Genomic DNA, 13,525 nt, shown 5'->3' on the forward strand with positions numbered 1-13,525 from the left:
TTGAACGGGGTTTCAGATGGACACATGAATATGCGAGGAATAGAGGGCTATGGATAATGTCCAGGTAGAAATAAAGTTTAATTTGGCATCATCTTCAGTAGATATCCTGGGCCAAACTTCTGCATTTATGGTTCTCCATCTATTCCCCAAAATCTCCCATATCTGAATATCCAACTAAACCAGAGGCAATTGACCTGAATAGAATTGTTGCTATTTTCACCAATCATGTTCAACAAATCATGCAGAGCTTTCTGATTTGTGCCTTCAGATTTCCCACTAATTTCATCACACATGACAGGTGCAGGTTTTGGAAAAAATGGATACAATAAACATTTGTAAATGAAAAGAAAAAAATTGAAATAACTAACGGCGAATACTTTTCCTCATAAGTGAGCCACCTAATGTACAGAATTCAAACTGCAAGGGTAACAAGTTATTGGAACACTATCTCGAGATTTGCCAGTTTACTGGTTCTAATATATCATGATCATTGTGAAATAGTTGTACTTCTTGCCTCTATTTCTTCTCTAAAGCTCAACAAACCATCTTGTTGACGGTAACTGTCACCCTAATTTTGTCTTGTTCAAAGACTCGGGAGTCTTCAGTATTCTCTTCCTCGAAGAGCAGTGCTAACAGAGTCTCTGGCTATTTTTACAACAGTATTATAGAGTCTTGATATACAAGGGGATGAAAAGTCAATGGAGATAGGTGAGAATGCAGAATTACAAGTGAAATCAACCACGTGGCAGCAATCTGTTGCTGCTTATATCTGTATATTGTATTTTGCACTGAAAGATATTGATAGGTTCATTGAGGAAAAGAGCTCCAAAGAAATTTAGTGAAGGAGATATTTCAAATGGTAGTGGTCATGTCCTTATATTCTCACCCATATCTTTGCAGTAAATTTACTATCCAGAATCAGAATCACACTTTATTCGCCAAGTATGTTTTGCAACATACGAGGAATTTCATTGGCCAGGTCAGCCATACAATTAAAAGCAACAGATCACTCAAAAACACATTTTAACATGAACATCCACCACAGTGACTCCTACACATTCCTCACTGTGATGGAAGACGAAATAAAGTTCGTCCTTTCCCTTAGTTCATCCTCGGTTGTGGGCCTCGAGCCCCCGTTGACGGGAAGATCTTGACTCCCGTAGTCGGCGGCATTTCAGGTCCTCTGCATCGAGGCGATCCGCTCCCGCATCAGGGGGATATTAGCCGCCCTGTGCTGGATGATCGAACCTCGCGTTGGGGCTGGTCGAACCTTGTGCGGCGTTGGAGCTCCCGACAAGGCAAGGGATCAGCTCCGATGTTAAGTCCGCTCCCCGCAGTGGGGCTCACGACAGTCCGAGGAGGCTTCCAGCTCCATCGATGGAAGGCCGCAGAGTGCGCCGGAGAATGTGATCCGAAAAATAATCACATCTCTGGCAAGGTAGGTACTTGAAAAAAAAGTTTCCCCCGCTCCCCTCTCCTCCCCCACATAAAACAAACCGAAGAACATTCAAACAAACTTTTAACACACTAAAAAAATAACAAAAAGAATGGAAAAACGAACAGACTGCCGACAGGGCGGCCATCTCCCCGGCACCCCTGGTGTAATTGATCCGAATAGAATCATTGCTATTTTCTATCCAGAATGTACATTACTGTGACTTTATGTTTATAAACATAGGGATTTCACATTTAATACTTACATTGAAAATCTGAAAATTTCTGTAATATAATACTAGTGCAAAGCATTATAATTATTCTTTCAATGGTCATTTTCTTTGCTGCAAATGTTTCATTATTGTTATAAACAGACCAGTGGCAGATAAGGGAAGTTTCATCATCTGAAAGTACAAATACTGTAAAAATTTAAAAAAAAAACTCTAAACACTTTTTTAAAAGTGGTCTTCAAAACCAGCTTCATTGAATTGTACAGTAAAGTTATTATGTGAATTTGTTACAAATTAGAGATGTTCAAATCAGCTCAGTAAATAATAAAATGACACAACACACTTTGACGCATGCATATACGGACTCCATAGTTACACTTGTCTGATTTTTAATATGCTGGGATTTGATTGAGCTGTTCGCCTTTTCTTGCTTGATCTGCTTCGCTTTTTTTCTTTTGTTGGTTGTTGTGTTGGCTTCGCTTTCTTTTTCAGACAACTGAGAGGATTGGGGCCTCCTTTTCTTTTGCGTTTCTTGCGCTGGGATTCAGATTCCTTCACAAGACCCTGCTCTTCTTTCAAGTGTTGAATAGTCTTTTGCTGATGTACGGGGACTAACTGCTCATTATGCAATGATGGTAGCTGTGCAATTGATTTGGAAGAAGGTTTTTCCAAAACCATAGTGTTCTGCACAATGTACATCAGAGGGACTCCTGACAACTTTTTGATTTTCATAGTTAAATGTTGATCCTGTAAAAAAAGAAAATAAATAATGACTAATTCCAGCACTCTAGTTATAGACCCAGAAAAGCATGCCATTTGATGAACAGGACTTTTCCTTCACATCAACCCATATTTACATCACCTTGTTGTAAATAGGTACTAAATAAGGCACAGTGATATCTTGGAATCATCAAGAAGTGACCCAAAATTTACATTGTGTATTTTAAACCGAATCTTAGAGTAATTTAGTGGAATTTGAAATAAGGATTTTCAATATGAATAACAGTAATGCAGGCCAAAGTAGATTGAAAAAACTTTGAAAAGACAAGCCAGCCAATTTATAGCAAATATTTAAAGATATAGTTTATAATTTTTAACAAGTATATATTTATCAATAACCCCACTCTCATCATCGACGGCACCACTGTCTCCCCATCTCCCCAGGCCCGCAACCTTGGCGTGATCTTTGATTCCACCCTCTCCCTTGAGCCTCACATCCGCCATGTCATTAAAACCTCCTTCCTTCACCTCCGCAACATCGCCAAAATCAGACCCTCTCTCACACCTCCCGCTGCTGAAAGACTCATCCATGCCTTCATCTCCTCCCGACTGGAATACTGCAACTCACTTCTCCTTGGCATCAGCTCCACCTACATCAACCGACTCCAACTGGTCCAGAACACAGCCGCCCGACTCATCACCCACACCAAATCCTGGCATCACATCACTCCAGTCCTCAAACAACTTCACTGGCTTCCCATCTCCCACCGGATCACCTACAAAATCCTGGTCCTCACCTACAAAGCCCTCCACCATCTGCCCCCCCCCCCCATATCTCACTGACCTCCTCTCCCCCTACCAACCCTCACGGTCCCTCAGATCCACATCAGCCGGTCTCCTCTCCATCCACAAATCCAACCTCTGCAGTTTTGGGGACAGAGCCTTCTCCAGGGCAGCTCCCAGGCTCTGGAACTCCCTCCCCCAACTGATCCGCAATTCCGTGTCCCTCACCATCTTCCAGTCCCGCCTCAAGACCCATCTCTTCACCTCTGCCTATCCTTAGCCCCACGTCCCCCTCCCTTTTCATCTGTGCTTGTATTGCCTCGTATTGTGTTTTGAATTGAATTCTGTCTTAAATTTGTGTACTAGTCATGTCTCTACTATTTATTTCATTCCGCTTACATGTTTTTCCTCTACTTGCTAAATTTTTGTAAGGTGTCCTTGAGACTCTTGAAAGGCGCCCATAAATAAAATTTATTATTATTATTATTATTTTATGGAATAAAAGTATTTGGGGATATGCAGTTTAACATGGATAGAAGCAAAATAAATTGGAATGTAAATTCAAATAAGATAATGAAATTGATTTTAAGAGGTTAATTTGCTTCTAAAAGAGGAGCAATGGCAAATGAACTCCTTACAGAGTAAGACAAGATAAATGATCATGGTAGATGTCACGAAAAACATTTCGAAATACAAAAAATGAGTGGCCTGCTACTAGTCCACTATTAAATACTAACAAAGCCTGCGGCTCCGATTACTTACATCCTACATTTCAAAAAGAGGTGATACAGAAAGCTGGACGAGTCTGGGGCAGGACAAAGTCTCGCAAGTGACAGTGAGAGGGTAATTTGACTGGACGATGAGTAGAGTAAATGACAAAGGTTAGAGGTGAAGAGGAGTGAACTATAAAGCCAGGGGGAGGGATATCGTATAAGAGGATGGGGAGAGAGGAAAGTGGGGGATAAAAGGGAAGTGAAGGCTTCAGGGATGAGGGTCGATGGGAGGGTAGGAACAATGGGTGTGCACGAGTGTGAGGAGAGTGCACAGGGAAGAGACAATGGATAGGGAGGGTATTAACGACAATTTTAATCCAATCATCGACGAAAAAGCTAAGTTCAAGAGTTGAGACGAGAGTGACTACACGTGATATCAAGGCCGCATTTGACTGAGTGGGGGATTGAGTTGTCCAAGTAAAACTGGATTCAATGGGAAGAGACATTCTTTGCATAAAAGATGATTGCATCTATTGAGGGCTCATCTTCTTATCCTGAGGATATCAGTGCAGGCGTTCCTTAGTGTTCTTGATACTACTGCCTTCAGTGCACTCACAATCACCAACCTTGAGCGTTAAGTCAGAAGATCGGTTTATATTTAATGGAACAATGTTTAGTTTCGAGATGAAGCATGGAAACAGGCCCCTTCAACCCCATCAACCATCACCTGTCCACACTAGTTCTTCATTATCCCACTTTCTCATCCACTCCCCACACATTAGGAGACATTTTACAGAGCCTAGAAGAGTCTAGGACTAGAGGTCATAGCCTCTGAATTAAAGCAAGTTCCTTTAGGAAGTAGATGAGGAATTTCTTTAGTCAGAGGGTGCTGAATCTGTGGAATTCATTGCCACAGAAAGAAGTGGAGGCTAAATCATAGGATATTTTTAAGGCAGAGATAGATTCTTGATTAGTACGTGTGTCATGGGAAGAAGGCAGGAGAAAGATGTTAAGAGGGAAAGATAGATCAGCCATGATTGAATGGCAGAGTAGACTTGATGGGCCAAATGGCCAAATTCTGCTCCATCACTTATGAATTTATCATAGTCAAATTTTAAGTTAGGACCAAGTCTCATGTATTTACAATATGATTAACTGGCACAAAGGTTACTTGTAAGATTTATTCCTATTAACCGTGCAAATTAAGTAATGTCATGAAATGCAATTATTATCTACAGAAAGGCCCACAGAAAGATTGGATTTTCTGAGTGTTTAGCATGGAAAACAGTTGCTATCACCTTAAGAATTGCATGTGACTAACTGCTTGTTGTAACACTATTTAGTTATGAACGAGACAGAAATGTAACCTGACTACATGGAGAAAGTGACAATAAAAAGAATTATGGGATGTCACTATAAGCTTTCTTTTTTATCAATAAAGTACTTTTACTGTTAGTTAAACTATCGGCTGTTTTCTAGTATCTTAGTTGTGATGTTGTCAGAAGTACTGGTGAATTAAACTATGCGATTTGGTGCTGCACCAAAGTGGAACCACAATTTTCATGTATGATCCCTCCCAAATGAAATAGTGTGTTGATGTGTAGACATGTGCTCAGAGAGTGAGAGTCAAGCAGAGCAGACTAAAATCCTACTGTAAATAGACACAAAATACTGGAGTAACTCAGCGGGACAGGCAGCATCTCGGAGAAGAAATGGGTGACGTTTCGGTTCGTGGCCCTTCTTCAGACTCGACCCGAAACCTCGCTCATTCCTTCTCTCCAGAGATGCTGCCTGCCCTTCTAAGTTACTCCAGCATTTTGTGTCCATCTTCAGTGTAAACCAGTATCTGCAGTGTCTTCATACAAAATCACACTGTTGTTGAATTTCATTGGTTCCAAAGTGAGAGAACAGTACTGCGCAATAAAGCTCTCAAATGAGAACTTGGAAAATGAATTAGACACATTACAAGCTCATTGCAAGTAAAATGTGGATTCTTTATAGTCAATAGACAATAGACAACAGGTGCAGGAGTAGGCCATTCGGCCCTTCAAGCCAGCACCACCATTCAATGTGATCATAGGGAGGTTTCACGGCAGTCGGGTCACGACCCATGACCCGTACTGTTGCTACGCTACTCCAAATGGATTACACGCGATGTACTGCAGGTAGGCACTTACCATTGTTTCCAGCGTAGCGGGCCCGTTAAAACCCGCTGAAATGGTCAATTTTTGCGCTGTAAATAATTATGGAAATCTGGATAAGCGTGTGAGACATTTAGCATACTTCAGAATTCCAAAAGTGAGGAGAAATGACGGTAGATAAAAACGAGAGCTGAAGGGACAACAACAGCCAGAGTGCTTGGCGAACACTGGCCGTTTGCTCACTGCATTTCATCAACAGTAAGGCATTATTTGTGTTTTTTCTTGATTCCTTTGGCATCTAAAAAGTTACAGAAGTGATAAATCTGTCTGTAATTTTTTTAAATCGCCCATGGTTCTCGTGGGTTTTTACATACAAAATGAAAACGCATCTGAAGAAACATTTACAGCCAGATTTATCACTTCTGAGAATTTTTAGATACCAAAGGAATCAAGAAATCACACAAATAATGCCTTACTTGATTAAATGCAGTGAGCAAACGCGATAATTCCCAATATTTTCAATGTTTACCAAGCACTTTAGCTGCTGTAGTCCCTTCAGTTCTCGCTTCTCTATACCTTCATTTCGCTTCACGTTTGGAATTCTAAAGTTGGGTACATGTCTCTCACACTTACCCCAACTCCCACAAATTTTTTCAGCGCAAAAATTCAACATTTTGGCGGGTTTTAACAGGTAGGAAAGTACGCGTTTCTAGCATTAATTACATGTACCGGAAGTGACGGATGTCTTCCAGTTGGATTTAGCGGCTCCGTGCATCGAGCCCTATGACCCAGTGATCTTTCGTGCAACCACCCTATAGCTGATCATCCCCAATCAGTACCCCGTTCCTGCCTTCTCCCCATATCCCCTGACTCCGCTATCTTTGAGAGCCCTATCTAGCTCTCTCTTGAAAGTATCCAGAGAACTGAGTCATCCACAGGAACTGTGGTTGAATGAGCAAAAACCTAATTCAAAGTTAAGCAAGTGTTATTGAGGTTATATGATATCAAAGATAAATTTCAACAAAGTCAATAAACATAATAAAGGAAATAAAAACACAAAGTGTTGGAGGAACTCAGTATCTGAAGAAGGCTCATGACTCAAAACGTAGTCTGTCCTTTCCCTCCATAGATACTGCCTGACCCGCTGAGTTCCTCCGGCACTTTGTGCTTTTGTCCAGGATTCCAGTATCTGTAGTGCTTTGTGTCGAATATATTATTGTTTAGGTTACCTGTGTGGCCACAAAGTAATGATGAAGATTGTTGTTTTTAACCATCGACAAAAGACAAGCCGAGGCACTTTCAGGATTTTTGAAATGTGCACAATTTCTAATTTGAAATCGTTGAGCTATCAACTTGGCGCCATACAATTCTTTCCCAAGTGATTCCAACTCTTTCAGGACGCAACTAGAAAATTAAAAAAAACCATATATATATTCTTCATGAATTACAAGACAAGAAATAAACAATGAAATCTTGAAAACACTCCTAATACAAAATCGCCAATACACTACATTCATGCTAAAATGATATGCAATGAACGAAATACTTACGAAGTTGTACACATCTGTACCTCTCCCATTAGATACTTGGGCATCTGCTCTTTGATCTGAATTTTATTCTTCAACGCGGCCTGACAAAATGTCCCATCGAGAAGGATCTGGAAAGGTTCGCGGAAGCCATAGTTGTGTTTGTAAAACGAAATAAGCTTTCTTGCGGTTTTCTGCCGTTTAATTTTCATTTTTTCGCGAGTAAGAAGAACGATGTGGAGAATATATTTGCGGAAAACAATTAACGAGGAAATAGACGCCCCAGTTGTAGGTTTGTCGGGTCAAACACGCCTGGTGTTGGAGGAAGAATCTGCAACCAACGACCACTAGCATCAACCCTGCCCCGTATCCGGATCCGGACCGCATGCACCCCGAGTGCAGCAGCAGAACTCTTCCCCGCACAACAAGACAGGCACAAAATGCTGGAGTAACTCAGCATCTCTGGAGAGAAGGAATGGGTGGTGTTTCGGGCCGAGACCCTTCTTCAGGCTGATAGTCAGGCGAGAGGGAAACGAGAGATCATAAGTGATGGGAGCAGAATTAGGCCATTTAGCCCATCAAGACGACTCCACCATGGCTGATCTATCTCTCCCTCCTAACCCCATTCTCCTGCCTCTCCCTCCTAACCCCAGACACCTGTACTAATCAATCAATTATATATGGTCTGAAGAAGGGTTTCGGCCTGAAACGTTACCTATTTCCTTCGCTCCATAGATGCTGCCGCACCCGCTGAGTTTCTCCAGCATTTTTGTTTACAATCAATTATATACGCCATTCCCCAAAACAGCCGTACTAATCAGATATAGACGGTGATGTAGAGAGAAAAATAACAAATGAATGAAAGATATGTAAATAAAAAGTGAGGATGATAAAGGGAACAGGCCGTTGTTAGCTGTGGGCTTTGTGACAACGTTTCCCTCTTCCCCCAACTCTCAGTCTGAAGAAGGGTCTCGACCCGAAACGAACCAACCATTCCTTTTCTCTGGAGATGCTGCCTGTCCCGCTGAGTTACTCCAGTTACTCTAGCCTTTAATTCTGGGGTCAAGGAAAGAGCGTTCACATCGCAGTCCTGTTTCCACCAATCTTTCCACCACCACGTACAAGAGAAACACCATTATATGCAGATGTCGATTCAGCTCTGGATGAACAACTTCTAATCTTGATGTGGACTCGATTAGAAGAAGAAACCTTTAATTCTGAGGCTATGGCCACTAATCCTAGACTCTCCCACCATCTCTCTCCACATCCACTCTATCCAAACCTTTCACTATTTATTTAAGATTATGGGAAACGTACATATTAGTTGTTTAGATCATATTTGCAAAAGGTCTATCCGGCATTTTATTCGTGCCTTTTATATTTTTACTTAAAGATAGGTGCTTTTTTATAATGTGTGAATGTCTCTGGAAGGTACAAACTCGAAGGACGATGTATTTCGTGAACATTTTCTCATGGCGTCTACAGAAGCCACACACACTATCGTGACAGGTGTGTGTGTGTAAGGGATGAACTGCAGATGTCGGTTTAATAAAGGGAAGGTAGACACAAGATGCTGGAGTAACTCAGCGGGACGGGCAGCATCAGTGGAGAGAAGAGAAGGAATGGGTGATGCTTCGGGCGGGGACCCTGCTCCTCGGCGGACACATTGTCGCGGTTCGCTGGGGCGGCGGACGCTGTTCCGCTGCCCGCTCCTTTCCGCTACCTCTCTGGTGTAAGATGGCGGCGCGGAGGGAAGCTGGAGCAGCAACGGCGGCGACCACCGGCACCAGCACCAGCGCCAGCACCAGCGCGCCGACCACGGCAGCGGCAGTGGTAGCGGCAGCGGCAGCGGCGCCAACAACAACAGCGGCGGCGGCGGCAGCAGCAGCGGCGGCGGCCGGGCTCGATTCTCCCGTCAAACAGGTCCAGATCGACGGTCTCGTAAGTGAAGTCAACATCTGCTCCCTATCTCTGGTGGTCCTGAGCTCCAAACACCGCAGCGTCGGGGGGCATGGAGCCGGAGGGAGGGGGCATGGAGCCGGGAGGGGGCGGTGGGAGGGGGCATGGAGCCGGGAGGGGGCGGTGGGAGGGGGCATGGAGCCGGGAGGGGGCGGGGGGAGGGGGCATGGAGCCGGCTGGGGCTGCGTCGGGGGGCATGGAGCCGGGAGGAGGCATGGAGCCGGCTGGGGGCGGTGGGAGGGGGCATGGAGCCGGCTGGGGGCGGTGGGAGGGGGCATGGAGCCGGCTGGGGGCGGTGGGAGGGGGCATGGAGCCGGGCCGAGGCTGCCGACCTGGTCCCCATCCCGATACCGGACACGTGTGGCTTCGCCCCCGCCCACACCCTGGCAGCAGCTCCAACCAAAGATCTTATAGCGTGCAAAATGAAAACGCTTCTGAAGCTACATTTACCATTTAAATAATCGTAAACTATCAATGAGTTTTGAAATAAATCTTACTCAGATGCAAGCTAAGGAATGGGATAATTGTCAGTTTTCATTTTGCATGTTAAAACCCACCTGAGAACCATGGGCGATTTTGCAATTTTACTGACGGATTTTTCACTTTTAAAACTTTTCATATAACAAATGAATAAAGATAAAACGTCAATGCCTTACTTTTGATGAAATGCAGCGAGCAAACGCGATAATTCCCGATATTTTCGATCTTTATATCTCCATGGCGAATGTCCGCTAACCACTTCCGCTGTTTTTGCCCCTTCAGCTCCCTCTTGTATTTACCTTCGTTTTTATCTATCTTCTGAACTGTAAAGTTAGATAACTGTGTCTCACGGTCACCCCGACTGGCACAGTTATTTACAGCTCAAAAACGGGCCGTTTTCGCGGTTTTTAACGGGTGTGAAAGTGCGTGTTTTCAGCATCACTAACGTGTACCGGAAGTGACGCTTGTACCCCAGTTGGATTTTGCGGTCACGTGGTGAGGATCTATGCTCCAGTGACCTTTCGTGAAATCACCCTATACGTCGACTACTGATTCCCTCCACTATAAAGAATTGCAAAGATTTATCATCCTTGGAGTGAAAAACTTTCACCTCATTGATTCCTAAATAGCAAATCAGGGTTGTAGGCTAATCAGCCTCTGTAAAAAAAAAAAAAAATAGTATAAAATAGAACTAGTATGAATGGTGATCATTGGTTGTCGTGGACATGGTGGGCTGAAGGGCTTGTTTCTATGCTGTATCTCTAAACTAAACTAAATTAAATTATTTATGAGAAACTGACTCGGATTCAAGAATTATCAGCCAGAGAAAGTGTCCATCTTTAGGTAAGGAGACCAAAGATGTACACAGTACACTTTGGTGGCAAAGACAGGAAGGCAGATTATTATCTGAATGGTGTCAAGTTGGGAAAAGGGGAAGTACAATGAGATCTGGGGATCCTTGTTCATAAGTCACTGAAAGTAAGCATGCAGGTACAGCCAGCAGTGAAGAAAGCGAATGGCATGTTGGCCTGCATAACAAGAGGAGTTGAGTATTGGAGCACAGAGGTCCTTCTGCAGTTGTACAGGGCCCTCGTGAGACCACACGGAGTATTGTGTGTATTGGAGTCTTGAGGAGTATTGGAGTATTGTGTGTACTTTTATTTGAGGAAGGACATTCTTGCTATTGAGGGAGTGCAGCGTAGGTTCACGAGGTTAATTCCCGGGATGGCAGGACTGTCATGTTGATAGAACGGAGCGGCTGGGCTTGTATACTCTGGAATTTAGAAGGATCAGAGGGGATCTTATTGAAACACATAAGATTATTAAGGGTTTGGACATGCTAGAGGCAGGAAACATGTTCCCGATGTTGTGGGAGTCCAGAACTAGGGGCCCCAGTTTAAGAATAAGGAGTAAGCCATTTAGAACGGAGGCGAGGAAAAACTTTTTCACAGAGGTTTGTGAATCTGTGGAATTCTCTGCCTCAGAAGGCAGTGGAGGGCAATTCTCTGGATGCTATCAAGAGAGAGTTAGATAGAGCTCTTAAAGATAGCGGAGTCATGGGATATGGGGAGAAGGCAGGAATGGGGTACTGATTGTGGATGATCAGCTATGATCACAGTTAATGGCGGTTCTGCCTCGAAGGGCCGAATGGCCTACTCCTGCACCTATTGTCTATTGCTGCAGGAATAATGCTATAAGGGCTTTACATCTTTATTGTGTGATGCAGTATTGCGGCCTTCAGAGGAGAAGCAGATAAGCGCCTTGCTGTCAAAGATGGCGTGGACCACGAACTTGCAAAATAACTGTCCTTTGAAATGCTGATGGGGGGGAGGGCAATGGTATCTCTTTGAAGATGGCAGAAATTATGAAAGATTGTGAAAGGAAAGTTTATCTTGGCCAAGTTAAACTTCCCCTTCGCATTGATCCATCACTCACTGTTAGTGCTATTATTCCACTTGATCCAACAACATCTGAATACTCTCTGCCCAATGGTAACATAATGATGTTAATAGACAGTTAATCTGTTAGCCTGGACAATATCCAGAAGAATAATGTTCAGACATCGCTTCAGCAACTGGAATGAATTAATTTTAATTCCATTAATGTGGAGTTAAAGAAAATTTTTATCTGTATGTATACCAAGTTACTGGATTGTACAATCCCACCTGGTTCATCAATATCGTGGGAAAGCAACCCACTGTGTGGTCTGACCCGTACATGATTCCAGAGCCTGAACAATGTCGTTGACGCTTAGCTACTTTCTCAAATGGCCTAGTATTCAGTAGTAGTAGTTGGCCCCCCACGGTCATGACTGACCATGGGTGATGCATCCTGGTCGGATGGAAGCCTGGGTGATGTCATATGGTGGACAGGCTGTTGCCCATGCAGCACGTCCCTACTCTCCACGTCGCTGATCGATCCAAAGGAACAGCAGGGCCGTTACAGTTTGGCACCAGCGCCGTCGCAGGAGCTGCCAGAGCGAGGTTGTAGACAACGACGAACTGCCTTAGGGGCTCTGACTCCGGATTTTCTTGAGGTTTACTCCTGGAGCCTTTTTCATGACTGGACATGACCACAAGGCAAAGGAGGCTTTAAATCAGAGTTTTCCCTCTCCTAGATGGACTGCCTTCCCAGGCTGACGAGCCCCATCTGCCCCGAGATTCGTGGGGGCGGGAGCGTCTACCTTCCTGTGCAAGTCTAGCACCTGCCCACTGCCCATTCAGTTGTATTAAAGGCAATAATGAAACAATCAGAATAATACCTGCATCAAAGTTGTGAACATAGATAAATGGTGACCTTGCCCATTTAATTCTGTACTGTCATTCTCACAAACACCTGGCAGCATGTTGAAGCTGAGAGAACTGTTTCTCAGAGTAGTAAAGCATGTTTAAAGATTCTTGCTTTTAAACTGTTCCATTACTATCTTTGGGTATGACAAGTATCTCTGGATGGACGTCAGACCCACTTAGGATGGCAGAATGGGGATAAATAGTTAGCAGGGAATAATGCTGGGAATACTGAACATTGGCTCAAAGCAGTAGAGGCATAAAAACGGAAACAGCTTAACTCGTGCTTCAGCCTAACTCGGCCATGCTGACCAAAACGTCCCATGTAAGCGAGTCCCATTTGCCTGCATTTGGTCCATAAGCCTCTAAACCTTTTCTATCCATGACATGAAGACATACAGTGGCTTGCAAAAGTTTTCATACCCCTTGAACTTTTCCACATTTTGTCACGTTACAACCACAAACGTAAATGTATTTTATTGGGATTTTATGTGATAGACCAACACAAAGTGGTGCATAATTGTGAAGTGGAAGGAAAATGATACATGGTTTTCAAATTTTTTTACGAATAAAAAAACTGAAAAGTGCGGCGTGCAAAATTATTCAGCCCCCTTGAGTCAATACTTTGTAGAACCACCTTTCGCTGCAATTACAGCTGCAAGTCTTTTGGGGTATGTCTCTACCAGCTTTGCACATCTAGAGATTGACATTTTTGCCCATTCTTCTTTGCAAAATAGCTCAAGCTCAGTCAGA

At 43.6% G+C, this 13,525-nt stretch overlaps 2 protein-coding genes across 2 annotated transcripts in view; one reads left to right on the plus strand and one right to left on the minus strand.

Moving 5' to 3' along the window:
- Positions 1 to 1,647: 1,647 nt before the first annotated feature.
- On the minus strand, positions 1,648 to 7,945 carry utp23 (UTP23 small subunit processome component). The gene is made up of 3 exons (XM_033019214.1): positions 7,572 to 7,945; positions 7,251 to 7,425; positions 1,648 to 2,411 (listed from the first exon to the last, which is right to left on the minus strand). The coding sequence occupies exons 1-3, from the start codon at positions 7,757 to 7,759 to the stop codon at positions 2,037 to 2,039; spliced, it is 738 nt and encodes a 245-aa protein (XP_032875105.1). The 5' UTR covers positions 7,760 to 7,945; the 3' UTR covers positions 1,648 to 2,036.
- A 1,310-nt stretch (positions 7,946 to 9,255) lies between these two features.
- The window catches only part of eif3h (eukaryotic translation initiation factor 3 subunit H), a 122,048-nt gene continuing 117,778 nt past the window's right edge, over positions 9,256 to 13,525 (plus strand). The window contains exon 1 of the mRNA XM_033019215.1: positions 9,256 to 9,488. Within this exon, the coding sequence (XP_032875106.1) occupies positions 9,285 to 9,488 (204 nt within the window). The 5' untranslated portion in view covers positions 9,256 to 9,284. The remainder of the gene's footprint in view (positions 9,489 to 13,525) is intronic.

The sequence above is a fragment of the Amblyraja radiata genome, chromosome 4 (assembly GCF_010909765.2).
Source record: "Amblyraja radiata isolate CabotCenter1 chromosome 4, sAmbRad1.1.pri, whole genome shotgun sequence".
NCBI classification, from domain to species: domain Eukaryota; kingdom Metazoa; phylum Chordata; class Chondrichthyes; order Rajiformes; family Rajidae; genus Amblyraja; species Amblyraja radiata.